Source organism: Chiloscyllium plagiosum, unplaced genomic scaffold (assembly GCF_037043375.1).
Source record: "Chiloscyllium plagiosum isolate Xiang-an unplaced genomic scaffold, Cpla_swu_hap1 HiC_scaffold_28, whole genome shotgun sequence".
NCBI classification, from domain to species: domain Eukaryota; kingdom Metazoa; phylum Chordata; class Chondrichthyes; order Orectolobiformes; family Hemiscylliidae; genus Chiloscyllium; species Chiloscyllium plagiosum.
The window spans coordinates 20,305,138-20,325,731 of NW_028270166.1; the positions used below are offsets into that span (position 1 = coordinate 20,305,138).

Here is a 20,594-nt window from a genome sequence, read left to right on the forward strand (position 1 = left end):
CTGTTTTTTCAAAATGTGAGTGATGATTAATGTTCTACAAGAGGCACTTGCTTTGGATGTAGTTTCTAAATACTGTAGATAAATGATCTGGATTTATGGATTGAGAACAGCCATCAAATGACAATATTGCAAATTGTAGCATATACTGTACACCCTAAAGGCTACAGGCTGATGCAAAGATCATTAGGATTGATGACTGCAACTTGTTGAAGAATATCCATATTGCAAGCTGGAAAAGGAATTAATTGTTATATTGTTAGCTTTTGAATGGAGAAGGGAGGTAGAGAGTCCATGGTAAATATTGTGCAGTGAGAGAGACATCCCATTATAGGCAGAATATAAAAGTGCCAGGAATGGTTCAATGTGCAAGATCTGACCAGAAATTGAGTTGTAGTTACAATAGATATGATAAATAATTTCAATGGGCTACATCACACTACACCGTAAAAACAACAAACAGCAGAATAAAAATATCGATACAACATTTTCAAGAAAGATGGGTACCCAATAAACGCAATCCACCGATTCCTCAGAAACAATCCCAAACAAGCAGACACAATGCAACCAAAAACTATAACCGTGTTATCTTATATCAAAGGCATATCAGAAATGACTTCCAGACTACTCAGACCCCTTGGCATCATGGTGGCCCACAAACCTACCAACGCACTTAAACAGTGACTAATGAATCTAATGATCAATTAGATACTACCAGCAAAACAAACGTTATTTACAAGATACCATGCAGTGTTTTTTTTTTACAGTTCTTGCATCGGACAAACAATCAGGAAACTTGCCACCAGGATACGTGAACACCAACTAGCTACCAAAAGACACGACCCACTATCACTAGTTTCCATGCATACAGCCAAAGAAGGACACCACTTTGACTGAGACAACACGTGCATCCTAGGACAGGCGAAACAAAGACATGCACGAGAATTCTTAGACGCATGGCATTCTAACCTGAACTCCATCAATAAACACATCAATTTAGATCCCATCTACCTTCCCTTGAACAAAAACTGAAATGACATCACCCTCCTTAAGAAACCAAGACCTATAAATAGAGAGGTGAGACATACCACCAACACTTCACTGGAGACCCTCACTGATAGTGTTATCTCGTCATGGTGACAAAACATCTGAAAACAAACCTTCCAGCTCAGTGAGTGAACTTGCATACATATGTGGCACTTGTTACAGAGCAGTACAAAATACAAAACTAATTTGTCCATTTATTATTCTAAGTAGCAGAGTATTCTTTGTAGTAGAGTCAGTTTGATTTTGCTGCTCTCAGGTCATTTTGACAAGTCTACTTAATCAACCAGTTACATCATTTTATAAGTCTTAATATACTTTAACAATGTATGGGAGAAAAAAGACAACATTTTTCAGCTTTGGAGACATAATTATTGTGTTATGTCACTTAATGATTAATATAATCTTACAGAATTGAATTAGACCAGATTATTACCAGTTAACATAAACCTTGCAAGGAAAGAAGTGTGTTGGTCAGGAATTCTTCCTGCCACTTTCTGGTATTTTCCATTCCATAACCCGCAATTTTCAAATGGAGGTGTCCGTACCAGTGCAAAGATATTAGAATGGCATGTTGCAGCTCAAAAAGAACTACTATAAAAGGCCCAATTGGAGAGCAAACAATTTAGAAACATCTTTAATATTGCCGACAATCTTAATATCTCTCCAGTAGTAGTCAATTCCTTTTTTTAAAAAAGAGGTAGAACAAGAACAGTTCTGTATGTGATCCTAATAAATTCTATGTGGTATTTTAATGCAATTGCCAATGTTTCGCATCACCAATATTGTTTACAATTCCACCCAGCAGTAACGGGGAAAAAAAGCATTTTCCAGTGCTTTTCTTGACTACCAGATGTCTCTGAAGTACTTTCCATCCAGTGAAGTACTTGTTGATACGTAGTTAATCTTGTAATGTGGGTACAAGGTAAAATAATTTGATCTTCAATACAAAATGACAAATTTGAATCAGCATATTGCAATTTGTTTTTCGTTTAGTGGTGTGGGTGCTATGGAAATTGTTGCCATGGATATGAAAGTTAGTGGCATGTATATTGCACGGCAACTGAGCTTTGCTGGAGTGACATTCAGAATAGAAGAAATACCTCTGGATCAAAGTTTCCAACTTGTATACAACAAAGCAGCTGTGCTGGTAAGAGTACCACTTATTTCACCAATATTCCACTGTTTTGGTTGGTACAAGTTAAACGCCTTAGAAAACATGTTGTTATGTAAGCTGCGAACGTAAAGTATGCCATAATACTTTTCTGAAATAGTATGCCTACCAATTATTGAGCAATTATCAGTTTAATTTTCACCTGTGTGGGCAAAAAAACTACTGGAACAGAACCTGCAAGAACATAATTTGAAGTGGATTGAGTTCTATAACGAGTAATCCATTTCATGAGGTTTTACTGCCCAAGTAGTAAAGGTGCAAGTTATCCTTATGGTGATGTGACAAGAATATATGACAATAGTTAGATTTTCCAAACTTGGCCATTGTGTCGTCTTTTTTATTCAGTTTTCTCTTTCTCCATTTTTGGATAGATCAACACATTCAGCTGCTGTAGCTGTATTTGCTAATTAAAACTACAATTGAAGCCCAACACATTGGTTCTGAACTGATTTAGTTGATATTTCAGTGCTCACTTCAGTTAGGGTTTTCGTTTTTTTTAAAAGATCATCATCGGGATGGTTTGGCACTGAAACTATCGCAGTTAATGATTGATTATTGCTGCAATCAGTTCATTGTTTAAATTCAGCCTTTATGCTCACTATTGCTTCTCTTCCTCCTTAAAATCCAGGCAAAGTTGAAGGCAGCAGATAATAGATAGTCTACAACGAAAAGGAGTTTGTTTCTTACTCATAATGATCCAGATTTACCACAAAGAGAAATTTTAATTGTCCTTCCATCCACTTCTAACCCTGTTCTGTTTATGGGCTCAAGTTCCCTGATGACTTAGGAGTCGTTGTGCTAATCATTTACGGCTTTTGGGTGCATGTCTAAATGAGTGCCCAATTACCGCAGCTTTTTCTTGTGATGTAGGTTGGTATGCGTTATTGACAAAAGATCTAAAACAGCATTTTTACATTTTGAAATTTGCATATTGTGATTGATGGCACAAAGTAAGCTGATAAGGTAAAGTTAACACCCTGTACCCATCTGGCATGCAGCAACACCAAATGCCAGAGGTAGACACATGTCCCACGCATTCAATCTAGCCAGAGCACAAATGGCAGAAATTTGTAATTTGATATCTCAATACTCCTGGGGTCTTATGGACGGGGTTATTATACATTCAATTTCACTTTTGCTGAAAAGTCCCAACCAATTTGCCTCAAATACGTGTCCAGGTTACATCTGCTTTTGAATATTTATAGTGATAAAATTCAAGCCTCATATTCTGTATTGCCTAAATTAATTCAATTTCTTTAAATTTTAAATCCTGAATTTCACAAGTCTAATCCAAGTCAAAACATGGTCTAGTGTTCTGATTGTCATGCTCAAATGAAATAAGTTATAAAAGAGCAGTAAAGATATGTATAATTTTAATCTAAAAAGGGAAAATAGTAAATAGATCCTTCCTTTTGTGACTGTGCAAAACATTCTAATTATGACAGATTTATCTCATCATCATCCTTAAAGCAGACTGAAGCTAAATTTAACTTTGAAGCAAATGAAGAAATATTTCCCAGAAATAATTAGGGCTATGAGACAGTTTACAACTCCTTCAGATTACATTGAAAACAATGCAAGATTTAAATAAAAACAGCAATTTGTTAGGAATAGTTAGATTAATTAAAATCTTTCTCAAATTCACTGTTCTTATGATCAAACAGAAATCATTTTTGACATAAGGAGCAAGTGTTCAATTTATTTGTTAAATGTGATGCAAAAAAACCTACTGTTTCTGTCTTACAATGTTTCTGAACTGTTAACTTCTTTTGAAACTTTTGCAATTGTTTTTGTTTAGTTTACTTTGATATGCCTGAAAACGTGTTTCATTTTCAGTGGGCTGAAGCAATGAATGTTTTCCAACAATCAGCAGACCTAATTGGTTTGGAATCCAGAAAATCTCTTTGGGGGCAGTTTTGGTCAGCACATCAACGCTTCTTCAAGTATCTGTGTATTGCTGCCAAAGTCAAACGTTTAGTAGAAATAGGCAAGCTAGAATTACAGAAGGGCAAGGTAAGGAGTCACTTTCCGTTTACAAACTGTGTAGAAGACAGCTTTTTAAAAACATTTCAGGTATATAACTATATCACCAAGTAATATAGGTCACAGGACCTGATATAGGGCTTCAGATATTTTGAAAGTATTTGACATTTATTTTTGGTCCCCAAATGGAATCTATTTAAATTAACATTAGTTCTATCCTGGTGACTAACATTGATTTCCATAAACTTGTTTTCCATTCTGCAGTTTTTTGTTTCGCAAAGTACCAGCTTTGGATAGGTATAAAATGTTAACATTTATAAACATGCATTTGATATCATTAAGTCAATTCTATTCAAATCAAGTCAACCTTTATGAAATAACCATTGACACATAAATGCATGCTATATATACATAAAATCTCGCTCATAACAGTAGGTTTATGGCATTGTAGTTGTGCAATGTTAAAAGAATGTAAGTAGGTATGAGGCCCATGTCACTTTCAATAGATGTATTTTATAAATTTCTTCTATTTTACCCACAACTTTTCCAAAATCTTAATTGTTGTATTGAATGTTATCAGTAATTCATTGGAAACATAATACTGAAAGGATATAAAGCATGACTTCTGGTTATATCACAGAACAATATTGATACTATTTGTCCTTTTATGAGCGATAGATGAGAACATGAGTACGCTGCTCAGTCCCTCATGCCTGTACTTTCCTTTAATTAGATGATGTCTTTGTCTCAGTTCATTTTACTTGCCTTTAATCCATATTTCTAGTCTCACTTTTATTATTTTTTTAAATTCTCAATCATGAGCATTCACTGAACCAGCATTCATCTTTTCAGCAATTGAACTCCAGAATTCTACGACGCTTTTCATTATTCTCCCTTCGTTTAGTCTTTGACTTCCCGCAACTTCCAAAATCATTGTAATTAGGTGCTTAAAGAATAATAAATACTAACAAATGTATGAAGTTGCAGTTTTCAGTCCAGCTACCTTGAGTACAGCCTATAGAAATGTGGAACAGAAAGAAGTGACATTAGCAAGTTTTGAGAAGTGACATTAAAAGCAAAGATGGACCACCTTCACATTTATGTAATGGAGCTTCACCATTTGTTCTTTCCAGTGCATTGTTATTGGACTGCAATCCACAGGTGAGGCTCGGACACGAGAAGTACTTGATGAGAATGATGGCCACCTTAACCAATTTGTATCTGCTGCAGAGTAAGTAAAAATGTCATGTCATTTCAGATTTATTTTTTGCAGTTTCCAGAAGTTAAAACGGTAAAAGATTATTATGCTTTTATTTAAAACACATTCTACCTCAAAGACATTATATGTAAATGTATCTGTACCTGCTTTTTAAAGGATTGGTCCACTTAAAAAGAAGCAGGCAGAAAGTTATTTTTGTCAGGACTCTGACCAGCAGTCCTGGCCAGAACCCCATGATGGAGTCCATTGCCATTGTATTTCAGGCATACCAGAAACAACTATACTTTTGGTTCTAATTACGACCGCAGAGCAGGAACTGGACTATTTGGAATCGTTGTCCCTCCCCAGCTCGAAGCATTGTGGGTGGATGGAACCTTTGAGGCCCACTAGACCATTAAGAAAACTTTGAACACAAAGCTATTGTGTAGTGCAAGTCAATTCTTGAATAGTTTTTGGGTGTTCCAGTTATCCCCTGAATTCAAAACAAGCGTTTAATTAGAATTGACTGCATGTCTACTGTTCTTCAAAATTATTTGGCTTTTTTTTGCTAATCAAAAGTAAGTGCCATTTTTATTTCACTTTTAATGAGTACTGATACCTCAGAATGTGATTTATGTATTATAATTTTTCATTAAAAACATGAGGAAAGGAGTTTGTCAACTCCATTTTTTTTTTCCCAGGAACAACATCTTTTAGCATGTTGTTTCATGTTGACATCTTTCTAGAAAATTTGGAAAAGTGGCCAGTCTTTTTCTGATATGTTCTTTCGTTTGTAAAATCTGTAAAATGATAAAACTAAATATAGCCAAGGTGAGTCTCCTTTGTAGCATAAGTTATGCACGTTGACATTTAAATTCTTCTGATATTTCCACTATTATTTATATCACTGTGCACTTTTAAATTTTGTATGAATATAAATAGATATGACCTGTGTTAATACTGCATAATTGGGGCACTGAGAATTTAATGTTTGCAGTTCATTACAAAAATATAAAGTTATATACTCATACTTTAGTTGGATTATCCTGAAATCATTGCTGGATAGGATTCTAAACCTGACAGACTGGGAGGGTTTAGATTTGAAACTAGTCTATATTGAACTGGCTGATAATATGGTCTTCAGCAATGAGTTCCTGTAAATTGACTTCAAAGGACTAAACTGGAGAAATAAGAATTTAGCCTGGATTTGTAGCTTTAAACTCAAGTCAATGATTCCTTGCTTCAAAGTGTTCACACTGATGTGAGGTAACAGCAGCATCAGCATTAACATTGATGTCCACCAGAGTCAGATAGCCTTGCGTTTTCACTTTCCAGGCTCACACTAAAGAAATTACCACATAGCTGAGTATCTGTTGGTGCCCAATGAACTGTAACAAATCATGAATCAAGTCATTTCAAAATAGCAAAAAAAAATTGGAAGCAATATTGTTTAAAGTCTTAAGAGTTGATTTCCTCCTGCTTAAAGATAATATTGACTAAAGTTCCAGTGTGGTGCTGTACACATCTTTACTCTGGTGGAAAATTATAAAAACCAGAAAGTTATTGCAGGATTGAAGATTCCCCATAAATGTTCCAAACCTGTTTTTCTGCTATCACCTGGGTGACTGTCATGACAGTTATAAAGCCAAAAGTACAGTAGAAAAAAATACTTGTCGTAGTAGCAATGTGATAGCTGATGTTTGTAATTAACCTACCCTTGCATTTGTATTAACAAAGAATCTGCAAGTATGTAAGTATAAAATACATGTTGCAAATTATGCTTGCAGCATACATTGATGCTTTGACATCTCCTGACATTCCTTTCTTCATGGGCCCTGTCTAAATAGCATATTGTACAGTAAGTGGGTATATTTGCATTTGCACTTGAGATACTCAAGTCTGAGAGGAAGTTGTAGAATGTTGGCTGCATAGCCAATATAGTTTTCAGCTGCAGGTAAGTATATTATTGTTTAACTCCCAAGAATTAATGCTTTACCTTGAAGGAAGTATGCTAGATATTGAGCTTTTGTACTAACTCTGACCCATTTACCATTTCGGGTCACATGGATAATTGGTACTTAACTCCTCTCAAATTAATTTCAGCATGTTGTGTTAGCTAGATTGATGACTACGCAACTCCAGTGATTGATAGCGTTAACATTCTTTCTTTTGACAGAATAAGTACCAGGACATTGCATAACTTGTACCTGCTTCACTCAGGAACTTACAATGAACGAAATAGGAAATATTTAGATTTTACCATGTGTGATGGGTTCACACTTTTCAAATTGTTTTTCTGTATTTGATAAACATGTCATCGTACATGCTTCTGTCGTAAAATTTAACAAATCAGCTTTAAAGGGCACATGCATTTCAAATGTTTAAAAGTCTTGTAGCTAAATTAAATTTTGTCTTTAACTTTACAGAGGTGTCTTTAAGTCACTCATTCAGAAGCACTTTCCTTCAATAAAGAGAAAGAAAGAAAAAGGAACAGGGATGAAAAGAAAACGTAAGAGAATTCAAGGTTTTTTTAACCCATGGTTAAGCAATCTTGTGATGTTGCTTTGGTTCGTTCTTGTTATCTGTTCAAGGACAACTTTCGATTCCATGAAACTTGGACAGAAAATTTGGCACCTTAGGCTAAAGATGGCAAAATATTTGATTTGGAGGGTTGCTTGGGTGAATTTAGATGGAACCAAATCTTTCTCAGGATTCCACTGGGTTTTCTATGACCTTTTCCTATATTCCAGTAGAGAAATGGCCAAATCTTCCACTTCCTAAGTCAAGGAGATCTATTATTGGAACTCTAATGTTTCTACTACTTTGCTATTCAAAAGATTTCAGCAGTATTTTTACTAACAGAAAGAGTCTTCTGAAGCCCAAAATATTTATTAGAACAAGGTAATCAGTTTCTTTGAAAGAAGATGGTGAAGAGGTATTCTTTGCTTTGTTGAGCCCTGAGTGATTGTGAATGGCTCTGCCTTGAGATAGGCACAGCTAAAATACCTAGATAATGCCAAATAAACACGGTCTGTAAGGTTTGGGAGAAAGGCTATTCAGCTGGAGATAGGGAGGCCAGAGATTCCACTGCCTCACTTACATTGGCAGAGAAGTTGCCCAAAGAATTTTGGGGTTTTCATTGTTAAAGTGGTAACACTATGTAGCAACATCACAATTTTAAATGGTTAGGATAAAAAAAATTAGGTCATCTTAGGACATTGTTTAATAGAGATGTTTCAAATCACAAATGATTTTGATGAAGTAAGGAAGGAATTTTCAGGAATCATAAGGCTCAATAACCGACAGAGACAGATTTAATATAAGGTAATTAACAAAAGAGCCAAAAGTGACATGAGAATGACTTTTTTTGCAGTGAATAGCTGTATTCTGGAATGGCATTGTGTTCAGAAAAAACTGGCAGCAACAAGTTCAGTAATAACTTTAAAAAAGGAAATGGATAAATACATAACAGAAAAATAATTACAATGTTATGAGAAAAGAGCAGGATAGTGAAAGGAGTTGGTTAGTTGTGTTAAATGGCTGTCTCCTGTGCTATATGATCCTGATTGTACGATAAAATGCACAACAGTATTTGGTAGTTTACTAAGTAAGAAACCACAGGGTGACAGTAGCTATGTATTTGTTAGACATAGAACATAGAAGAATACAGCACAGTACAGGCCCTTTGGCCCTCGATGTTGCGCCGATCCAAGCCCACCTAACCTACACTAGCCCACTATCCTCCATATGCCTATCCAATGCCCGCTTAAATGCCCATAAAGAGGGAGAGTCCACCACTGCTACTGGCAGGGCATTCCATGAACTCACGACTTGCTGAGTAAAGAACCTACCCCTAACATCTGTCCTATACCTACCACCCCATAATTTAAAGCTATGCCCTCTCGTAATAGCTGACTCCATACGTGGAAAAAGGTTCTCACTGTCAGCCCTATCTAAACCCCTAATCATCTTGTACACCTCTATCAAGTCACCCCTAAACCTTCTTTTCTCCAATGAAAACAACCCCAAGTGCCTCAGCCTTTCCTCATACGATCTTCCTACCATACCAGGCAACATCCTGGTAAACCTCCTCTGCACCCGTTCCAGTGACTCCACATCCTTCCTATAGTATGGCGCCAAAACTGCACACAATACTCCAGATGCGGCCGCACCAGAGTCTTATACAACTGCAACATGACCTCAGGACTCCGGAACTCAATTCCTCTACTATTAAAAGCCAATACGCCATATGCCGCCTTCACCGCACTATTCACCTGGGTGGCAACTTTCGAAGATCTGTGTACATGGACACCAAGATCCCTCTGCTCATCCACACTACCAAGTATCCGACCATTAGCCCAGTACCCCATCTTTTTGTTACTCTTACTAAAGTGAATCACCTCACACTTACCTACATTGAACTCCATTTGCCACCTTTCTGCCCAGCTCTGCAGCTTATCTATATCCCGCTGTAACCTGCCACATCCTTCCTCACTGTCAACAACTCCTCCGACTTTCGTATCATCCGCAAACTTGCTCACCCAACCTTCTAGCCCCTCTTCCAGGTCATTTATAAAAATGACAAACAGCAGTGGTCCCAAAACAGATCCTTGCGGAACACTGCTAGTAAAGGCACTCCAAGATGAACCTTTACCATCAACTACTACCCTCTGTCTTCTTCCAGCCAGCCAATTCCTAATTCAAACCTCCAACTCACCCTCAATGCCATACCTCCGTATTTTTTGAAGTAGCCTACCATGGGGAACCTTATCAAACGCCTTACTAAAATCCATATACACCACATCTACCGCTTTCCCCTCGTCCACCTCCTTAGTCACCTTCTCAAAGAATTCAATAAGGTTTGTGAGGCATGACCTGCCCTTCACAAAACCATGCTGACTATCCTTGATCACATTATTCCTATCCAGATGTTCATAAATCCTATCCCTTACAATTCTCTCTAAGACTTTGCCCACAACAGAAGTGAGACTCACCGGCCTATAGTTACTAGGGTTATCCCTACTCCCCTTCTTGAACAAGGGAACCACATTTGCTAGCCTCCAGTCTTCTGGCACTACTCCTGTAGACAATGAGGACATAAAAATCAAGGCCAATGGCTCTGCAATCTCCTCCCTTGCTTCCCAGAGAATCCTAGGATAAATGCCATCAGGCCCAGGAGACTTATCTATTTTCACCCTTTCCAGAATTTCCAACACCTCTTCCCTACATACCTCAAAGCCATTCATTCTACTTAATTGTGACTCAGTATTCACATCGGCAACAATGTCCTGTTCCTGAGTGAATACTGACGAAAAGCATTCATTCAGTGTCTCCCCAATCTCTTCAGCCTCCACACGCAACTTCCCACTACTATCCTTGACTGGACCTATTCCTACCCTAGTCATTCTTTTATTCCTGACATACCTATAGAAAGCCTTAGGGTTTTCCCTAATCCTACCAACTAAGGACCTTTCATGTCCCCTCCTTGCTGCTCTTAGCTCTCTCTTCAGGTCCTTCCTGGCTACCTTATAACTCTCAATTGCCCCAATTGAACCTTCACGCCTCATCTTTACATAGGCCGCCCTCTTCCATTTAACAAGGGATTCCAATTCCTTATTAAACCATGGCTCCCTCACACGACCCTTTCCTCCCTGCCTGACAGGTACAAAAATGGACAGGTACATGAAATGGACAGGCCTGACTGGAGATTAAATTACTCTTGCCGTTTAAGCAGTATGAAAGGCTGATGTACAAGTTGATTAACTTTGCTCTTTGAATTATCTGCAATCTTAGAAACTTGAGGGTACACTAACAAAATGTACGCCTGAGTTTATAAAATAAGAAATTGGCATTTAACATTTGAAAGAGAAAGCAGTCAATATTCTGTTTGATCTTTCCAGCAGTTTTCGAAATATGAACACAAGTATCTACATACTGTGATAAAGCCAGTACACCACATTAATGGACATCAATGTACAGGAACATTAATTAACAGACTTAAAAAAGCTCATTTCAGTTTGTTGTTAAAAACCAATGGGATCTAAGTATGTATATATGAAATGACTCATCTTACTAATTTTTACTTTTGAAGTTTCAAAGATGTACTAATGTGTACTTTGTCATACATATTTCTGTATTGGGATGTGGGTGTTTGCTGCAGGCAGAAAAGCTGCTTTGTTGATTTTGCAGCTGTATAAAATAGTGGAGATCTGATGTAGCAATAATAGACATTACTAAAAAGATTCTGCAGAATGTTCACTGGACTCAACATTAACTCTGCTTGCTCTCCACAGATGCAGTCAGACCTGAGTTTCTCCAGAATTTCTGGTTGTGTCATTATGCGTAGCTTACCCACTAAAGTAATACAAAGCGCTCAGCTGAAAAATATTTGATAGAACCCTGAATATTATGTTCACAGCTGACACCATTATTTTCATTCTGGAAATTCAACACTGCAAAATGTGTATCGCAATGAAGCTACAGCAAGTATTTTCGCGTTTGCTGTATTAACACTCCTTTGAACACCTGCTGTAGTTGAGTAGCTGTTTGCCAAATAGAAATGGGCAATTCAACCAAGACATCATTTTTCAGTTCTGTAAGCTGAGCACAAAAGTTATTTGCATTCAGGTAGCTGCAAAACTGAACAGTTTTCATTGGGTCATAGCTAGAAAAGGAGGATGTGAAATAAAACCCTATTTTCTACAGAGGACAGTTTATTTTGTTCATTGTTCACTACTATTTTCGCACATTACTATTGGCTTTCACAGATTCCTACTTTAAGCTATAATGGTGAAAGTAGAATTTCTTTAGTTAGAAATGTTATAAATGTATCATGCTTCACAATTCTTTTCAGAGTAGAAAAGATTGTATACATGTGAAGGCAACTTGGTCAATGAAAGTTTGAAAGAGGTTACTTTCAGTGTGATAAATTCATCTTCTTGCTCTTTTTAGGTATTATTGTATTGTTTAAAGTAACTTTTTATGCCATTATTATTTCCTCTACTGCAGGAAAACCACACGTTCGCAATGTAAAACACTTGAAAACTATACCAGAATATGTATGTTTGTTGAAAAGCAGTGATGACAGTAGCTGTGATTCGGACGTTGATACTGACAGTGACCCGAACTCGTCACCTTCATCTGCCATGGAGATATCTGAAGAGAATGATCTCATTGCTTTGGATACTCCAAATGATTTTCGATCGACAGAGAAAGGTATCAGTTAATATATTGTCACAAGTTGTTGAAGCTCATTAATGCACCATGGATTTATGACTTTGTTTTGCTTGTGCCAATAAAATCAAACGTTCAAGGGTGATGCTGTCACTGGACGAAGGAAGGGAGAGTCACACCTGACCATTACTTGTAGTTTGAACATTTCATTGTAATTGATCAGTGCTGCAAGTACATCATTCTACGTTCTCGAATGAGATATAATCCCCAGGACCTGAGCGAGAACAAACCTTAAAAATAATTTAGGGCATTCTGAATTCAATGGCTTTAAAGAAGTAATAACATTAACACTGTGATCTAACCACACATTCACCGGCAAATTAATTGGCAGAATCTTTATTGGAACACAAATCCTCTTTCTAATAAAATGATCCCACTTCAAGAATGATTAGTGAGGTCAAGGAGGATTGGAGGAAACAAGAATGTTTTGTACCAAAGAGCTATAGTACCAGAAATATGGAATGCACCCAACCATGATTTCCAGTCCTGAGTCTCACCAAAGCTTGTAGAGTGCAATGAGTGTATGAATTAGTCACAGAAGTAGGCCAGTCAGCCCTTCAACCTTGCTCTGCCATTCGATGAGATCATGGCTGATGTGATTTTATTTTTAACTCTAATTTTCTGTCCAAACAGTATAAGCTTTAACTTCTTTGTCAATTAAATTATGTAATTGAGCCTTAGAACTAATTAATGAACCTAGTCATGGGGGTTGGTCACCCAATTCAAACATTCTAGAGTACATTTTGAGCACTATTTACTCTCAAGAGTCCAGAATTTAATGGCAGGATCACCAGCCGCAGGAATCTGCTAGAAAAGTTCTCTTCTGAAAGAATTTACACTTGTTAAAAGATAAATTACACGCCATATTTAGGTACAAAGCCACAACTCAATCCCAGAGCATTGTTGGGCCACGTTTCTGCTGTTCTGTGGATTAGTATCCAAGGTCTTGCTTGCCATATTGGGCCATTTGTGTTTCAGTAAGCAAGTGACATTGCTGACACTAGTTACACTCCCCGCTATGCACTGCATGTGTCTGTTGTGAAAACTGGTTTCAGTCTATGTGACAAACTGTGACTGGTTGTATCACAAGTGTACACTGGACAGGCTGGACTTTTACTGTTCCTCTCATAATTGGAAAAGGTAAAATTCAAGATATAACTGTGAAAAGAAGATAAAAGCATTTTACAGTATTAATCGTTAATTGTTAGTGTATATCTTTTGTTACTTCCATATTAATGTTTCTAACATTACGCTGCATTAGCTGGTCACAAGCAATGCTACTTGGCTCAGGTAACAGATTGTTGATTTTGTAATTAATGCTGATGGAATCTTCAGTGGGAAGATTCTTATGGAATTTGATTGCTGTCCATTTATAATACAGATCAGGTTATTTTACATTATACACCAGTGTGATGTATTTTGTTCCCCAGCTGGATTAATTTGTAGTCTCATTTTTGCTGAAAATGAGACTGGCCCAAAGATCACCCTTAATTTGTTCCTAGGGTGCATGTTAAAAATTGAAGTGAGCTTGTTGCTATTCTGGAGGCAGCTTGCCTTTTGAAACCTTGCAATTTCAGCCCTTTCCAGGCTGGCAGTAGCACCTAGACTGTTTATGGGAAAGGTGCAGCCAGCAGCGACCCACCGTACTGCTAAAGGGAAAAGCGGAATACACTTCTGGCACCACACTAAGGTAAATCTGAACAAAAATGTAACTGGCATTCTCTTTAAGGATGCATGTAAACTGAGTAATCCTAAAAGAAGTAGACCTGGTGTTACTCCAGTGAGACACAAATTTCAAGCACTGGTCCTCGATACAGCCCTGAAAAATGTGTACTTGTTTTCACCTACTATTCAATTTTCTCCCCATTTGCATGAATATTTCTGTTCAGTGCAAAGAGTAGCCTGGTTATTTTTCCAAATTTTTCTTAATCTTTTGCCTATTTAAATATAAGACAGTATTCTGAATGCTCCCTTTTGAACTGAATAATGCAAATTGGTTGTATACACATTGATGTCCTATAGATGTTGATGAACAAAAACCGTTAGTGACCTTCAACGTTTTGATTAACTTAAATTATTTTCTGCTTGCAGCAACACTAGATTATGTAGAGAAAATGAAATGGGATCTGTTAGTAAAGGTTGAACTACTAGGAAAAGAACTACCTCTGAATACACTGGATGAACTGATTGACTTGTTCGGTGGTCCTGAGCAAGTCGCTGAGGTAATTTTCCAAGAATTTGCAAACTGCTTTTCTTATGAGCAAATGGTCACTGGCATTAGTTACCAATTGGAATATTGTAGTGCTCTACTTGACTTTGGGCTAAAGAGAGAGATTATTTTAAGATTCCCCCTCCTGACTGCTGTCCAGTAACTCCTATTAAAATGTGCATGCATGTAGGCTTTGTTGTTCCTGGCAAAATAGCTTGCCATTGTTTGCTATTTAGCTTTACCGCTCATAAAATGGATACTGATACTTACTATGTTTCCAGGAGAGGCAAGAAACAGTGGGAGATTTAACTGCAGTTTTATTTTCATGCCTTTTTAGCAGTAGTTTTCTGTTTCTTGATTAAGATTAGAGTATGACATACTTGATCACTAATCCAGTATTCATCATTGATGCATAAGCAACAGACTTCATTAGCCAACAATTGGGCATGGGAACCTTGAATGATTTTGATTTTCATAACCCAAGAGTATCAAGACTGACTGCCCCAACTGTGTGACACTGCTACCCATTGCCTTAATTGGCTGAGACACTTAAAGTTTGTCTGAAGTCAATGAAGGATTTAATATAGCGGACATGTTGAAAATGATATACATGCAAGTGTCTTTGTAAGCACCCATAAAATTAACTTAGTAGTTGAGTGCAATGATAAAATGTGTCATAACTTCTTAACATACTTGGGGTTCCTTTGGAAATTCTGGCATGCTAAGGACTTCCTGCCTGGGGACTTGTCGTCAAAGTAAATTTGACTTTTTTTGGAAATTCTTAGCGAACATCAAAGTCATGAAATAACCTGCTACACCTTTAACTGGTCCAAGAATTGATTGTAAGAACATTAGTGAATTTGAAAGTTGTAATTTTATTCGTGTGGTTCGCAAATATGCAAACAATTTGAAATATGCTCTAATTGACGACCTCAGTAGTTAAAATTTTGGGATTTCCTTGTAAGTTGAGGTTGTATTCTAAGATCTGATCATCCTACTAGTTGCTTGACAGCTAATGTCACATGGTAAGCAGGAACTTGGGATGTTACTCAACTGTGTACTCATAAAAATACTACAAATGTAGTATTTCATTGTTTATGCTGAAGATAAGTATGTGAACAACAGAAGATAATCATAGCATCACAAATATGTAATAGCAGAATTTAAATTCTTAAGAGATCTACTGATGCTTACTCATTTATGTTGTAGGGAATTTGTGCAGTGAACGTTTATTACTAGGACTTTGATTTTAGTCCATCTTCTACAGATGGGATAAATAATTATTTGTTGTTAAGGAAACTCATGGTTATTGTTGGTGTCAACCCAGTTCTGAGGCAGAGTGAGTTCACAATCAAACCATCTATAATTCAGACCAAGTTCAGACCAGTCTCACTTTGGGAAACATTAAGAATGATTGAAATCCAAAATTTAAATATGTCATAATTGTGGCAGGGAGTTCTGTTCATAATTAAGGGTTAACCACATTGTTGGTGTAGAAAAGATGAAACCTCAGTGCTGATATTAGGTGTAAAGTTTGGAAAAAACTTTCTGGTTGTAATAGATTTTCTTCATCCTACTGAGCACAATTTTTTTTTAAACTTGTTGGTCTTTGTAATGTCATAATGAACGTTGATTTCTGTATTTATTGATTTTTAATAGATGACTGGAAGAAAGGGACGTGTTGTTCGCAAACCAGATGGCTCAGTTTGTTATGAGTCAAGAGCAGAACAAAATTTGTCCATCGACCATGTGAATTTAAAGGAAAAGGAGCGGTTCATGAATGGGGATAAGGTAAATATCTTTCTCATTATGTATGATCACATATGGTAGGCATTAATTTGTTTTCGAAATAGAGCAACACGCTGAAGTATTCATCTCCCAACCTTGATAATTCAGGAATACCATATTTTCCTCCGCTAATTTTAGTGAGAGTAGATTTTTGCAACTTTAGTAAAAAGCTGTGCCATTCCATTAGGCCACACAGATGTGTGAAGGGTGGAGACAAAATGTAAGAACCTTTGACACACATTATGTAGAGGATATTTTTTGACTTTCTCTAGAGCTTCTTCATTGCATTGTTTTCAGTGGGCGTGAAATGCTGGGTGTGACAGGAAGTCATGGGGTTCTATTTTCGAAGGGTGTGAATTGCATATTGGGGCATCACCCCCAGAAGATTGTATACCTTCTCCTTTTCAGCTCGAATTTTAAAACCCATTCCCCTCCCTTTGTCACATTCTCTAATAACTTAGGAGCAGGAGGCCTCTCGAGCCTGCACCCCATTCAACAATCATTCTGCTAACTTGCAGCAACTCTCTCTTCATACCTCTGTAATTGCCCTTATTTAATTGATGTCCATGAATGAATGAATATCCGAGTAGCTCTCCCTTAAACTAAATTTAAAATTCCACCATGTTGTGATCGCTACCTGTTAATAGATCCTAAATCTCTTATTAATCCTACCTCATTACATATTACTAGACCTAAAATAACCTGTTCCTGGGTAGGTTGTGCAATGTGTTGCTCTAAGAAATGATCCCTGATGCAATCTAGAAATTGTCTTCCATGTTACACTTGCCCACCTAATTTGTCCAGTCAACATGTAGATTAAAATCACCCATTATAATTGTAATGCCCTTTTTCACTATTTCCTGATTTATAATTTATCTTATTGTGAAGCAACTCCTTAAAGGCTTACAAACAACTATCACATTTCCCTCTTTTCCCTTGCAGTTCTATATTTCTCCCCAGACTGATTCCGTATGACAATCTAATTCAATTCATCAGTATTCACTATCACACTAGTGCCATCCTTTGTAAAGAATGCTATCTCCCACCTTTTCACCTATTATTCCATATCATCGAATTCCCTTCAGTGTTGTGATCCCCATCCTGGCCACACTGCAACCATGTATCCATAATAGCTATCCCGTCATTTTGTATTTTTGCCATCAACTCATCTATCTTATTACAGATGCTGTGTGCATTTAAATGAATTGTTAAGTGTTGACTTTTTACCATTATTACTTATCCTGTTTCTAGTTTTTGTTGCATTCTTGTTTTGTTTTCTATAGTTCTTAAATCCACCCCATCTAGTACACCTTACTTATCTGGGTCCATGATTCCTTTGGGCTGCTGCCTTAGTCATGTCTGCAGTCCTGGCAGCGTCCACCACTGGGCTTTAGCACTGTTTGGTCTGCCAAGGCTGCCAGTCAACTTTAACTCCAAAAGATGATAGGACTTCTTGTAGAATGGTAGAAATCCTACTATGCACAAATTTAGCTTGCTCTGCAAAGCAGACTTCCTCATAGCCTGCTACCAGCTGCTGCCTTTACATCGAGAGGTTGAAGGCCTGAGTCTCATCCCCCAACCTCCCACAGCCTCTGACTGTTAGACTGTCCTGTGACTTAGGAGGCAGGCCTCTGAGATATCTAAGATAAGTCAATGTACCTCACCCTACTATTATCCCACCTCTCTGCAGGGAAACACCTCTCCTTTGGACTTTGTATTGCCAACTTGTCATTTACTGGGCCATGAGAATGAGCCCATGTCCTGCCATCCACTATTACATTGTGCTAAGGTTTAAAAATTAAGTTCTTGTAATATATGTGTTATACCTGATTCACAAAAATAAGCATTTTTAATAGATGATGCATCTTCTAAAATTAAAATGAACACTCTGATTTGTCAAGTTTGTAGCTATTATCTCTGAAGCAGCCAGTTCGGGAATTTCACTGCAGGCTGATAAAAGAATAAAAAACCAACGAAGAAGAGTGCACATGACCCTAGAATTGCCTTGGAGTGCAGATCGCGCAGTTCAACAATTTGGTAAGTGCCAGATAGTATTTGATGATTAATAGCAAGAGTAAGTACAGAGTACTTGAAAGTTGTTTGTATGCATAATACCAGTGTAATTTTATAGCTGAGCAAAAGATCATAATCTAGACATCAAATGCCTGTAACAGGTATAGAACTTACTTCTGTAGGCAATAGAATGTCTGAGGTGAAAAGATCTGTTGTACACTCATGGTTACCTTATGTTGAAGGGCTACTGTTTACCAATTATAGTTGTAATATTGTAATCAGTGTTTATTTAATTTTTACTACTTAATTGAACACAGGAAAGTTTTAATCCACTTTGGTAGGTCAGAGATAATATTTGTTCTTACTTTCTGATGTCAAACAATAAACAGCTTCTACTTTTTTTAATCTCAGCACAATTTTTCAAATCTCTGTTTTGTTCTGTTGACTGCTGACATTGAGTCAAAGAGATGTACAGCACGGAAACAGACCATTCGGTCTGACTTGTCCATGCCAAGCAGATACCCTAAATTAATCTAGTCCTATCTGCCAGCACCTGGCCCATATTCCTCTAAACCCTTCCTAATCGTATGCCCATCCAGATGCCTTTTAAATGTTGTACGGGTAGACAACCCTTTATCCGAAATCCAAAAAGCTCCAAAGTCCGAAGGTTTTAATATAAAGTTTTTATCTCATTAACAAGATTGTTTGATGTACAAACAGTTGACCGAACTCCACGCCAACTCAATGAATGTCTCTCAGATATGATGTGGGGCGGGCATGGCCCAACACTGGCAGGCCTCAGTTCTGTTTCACAGCCACGTTTTATTCAGTGAGTGTGCTCCTCCGGTAAAATTTTAAAAAATTTCACCATCAAACTGTCACTTATTCAAAAATTCTGAATTCCTAAAACCAGCTGATCCCGAGCATTTCAGATAAAGGATTGTGCACCTGTATTTGAACCAGCCTCTTCCACTTCTTCTGGCAGCTCCTTCCATACACATACTACCCTCTGTGTGAAAATGTTGCCCCTTAGGTCCCTTTTAAATTTTTCCCCTCTAACCCTAAACATATGCCCTCTAGTTCTGGACTTCCCTACCCCAGGGAAAAGACCTTCTCTAATTATCCTATCCATGCCCCTCATGATTTTATAAACCTCCATAAGGTCACCCTCCCAGCCTCCAGTGTTCTGGGGAGAACAGCCCCGCCTCTTCAGCCGCTCCCTATATCTCAAACCCTCCAACCTTGGCAACATCCTTGTAAATCTTGCTTGCAAAAAACTAACTTATTGGCATCAGTCAATAAAAGGAAGTTATTTATCACAGTATGATGTCCTTGTATGCAGTTTTGGTTTTGTGTCTAGTAATTTAGCCCATTGTTAAAATTTCATTTGCCCTGCCTTTATTCGGTGTCTTTTGTTCTCTTTCAGGTCGTACTCATAGATCAAACCAGGTGTCAGCTCCAGAATATATATTCCTCATTTCTGAACTTGCAGGCGAAAGACGTTTTGCCTCCATTGTTGCTAAGCGTCTGGAAAGTCTGGTAATTTCATTCATCTTACTAAATGCAGCATGTAAAAGCTTTAATTTTATTTATACAGATAATTCACGCACCATGTTAGACAAGCTGTCAAGAATCTTTATTACCACCTTATTTACACACTGTAGATAAAAGAAATATTCAGTAATAGTCTACAAGTGATTACGTGATACTCCAGCCAGAAATAAAAACAGAGCCACTGATGTTATCTGCAGAGTTTGGATGGCTTAATAAAAGTAACTCATCAGTTGTGGTGATTGGTTCCTCCAATAATCCTTTTTATTGTAATGTCCTACCATTTTCAGCTCACAGTATTAGTAATTCATACTGGCTATGTTTGACATTCATGTCCCCTTTTTTTAATTAACACTGCATTATATTAACATTAGTATATAACTTTTGAAATCTGGATTTATTCC

The 20,594-nt window shown here is 37.3% G+C and overlaps 1 protein-coding gene across 2 annotated transcripts in view; it reads left to right on the forward strand.

Annotated features, from left to right (window-relative positions):
* LOC122565355 (protein strawberry notch homolog 2-like) overlaps window positions 1-20,594 on the forward strand; it is a 163,860-nt gene that overhangs the window by 119,969 nt on the left and 23,297 nt on the right. For both annotated transcript variants that reach the window (XM_043721239.2, XM_043721240.2), the window contains exons 14-22: window positions 2,038-2,191; window positions 4,052-4,228; window positions 5,332-5,429; window positions 7,823-7,905; window positions 12,405-12,611; window positions 14,721-14,851; window positions 16,498-16,629; window positions 18,528-18,663; window positions 20,066-20,178. In XM_043721239.2, coding sequence (XP_043577174.1) covers window positions 2,038-2,191; window positions 4,052-4,228; window positions 5,332-5,429; window positions 7,823-7,905; window positions 12,405-12,611; window positions 14,721-14,851; window positions 16,498-16,629; window positions 18,528-18,663; window positions 20,066-20,178 — 1,231 coding nt within the window. The remainder of the gene's footprint in view (window positions 1-2,037; window positions 2,192-4,051; window positions 4,229-5,331; window positions 5,430-7,822; window positions 7,906-12,404; window positions 12,612-14,720; window positions 14,852-16,497; window positions 16,630-18,527; window positions 18,664-20,065; window positions 20,179-20,594) is intronic.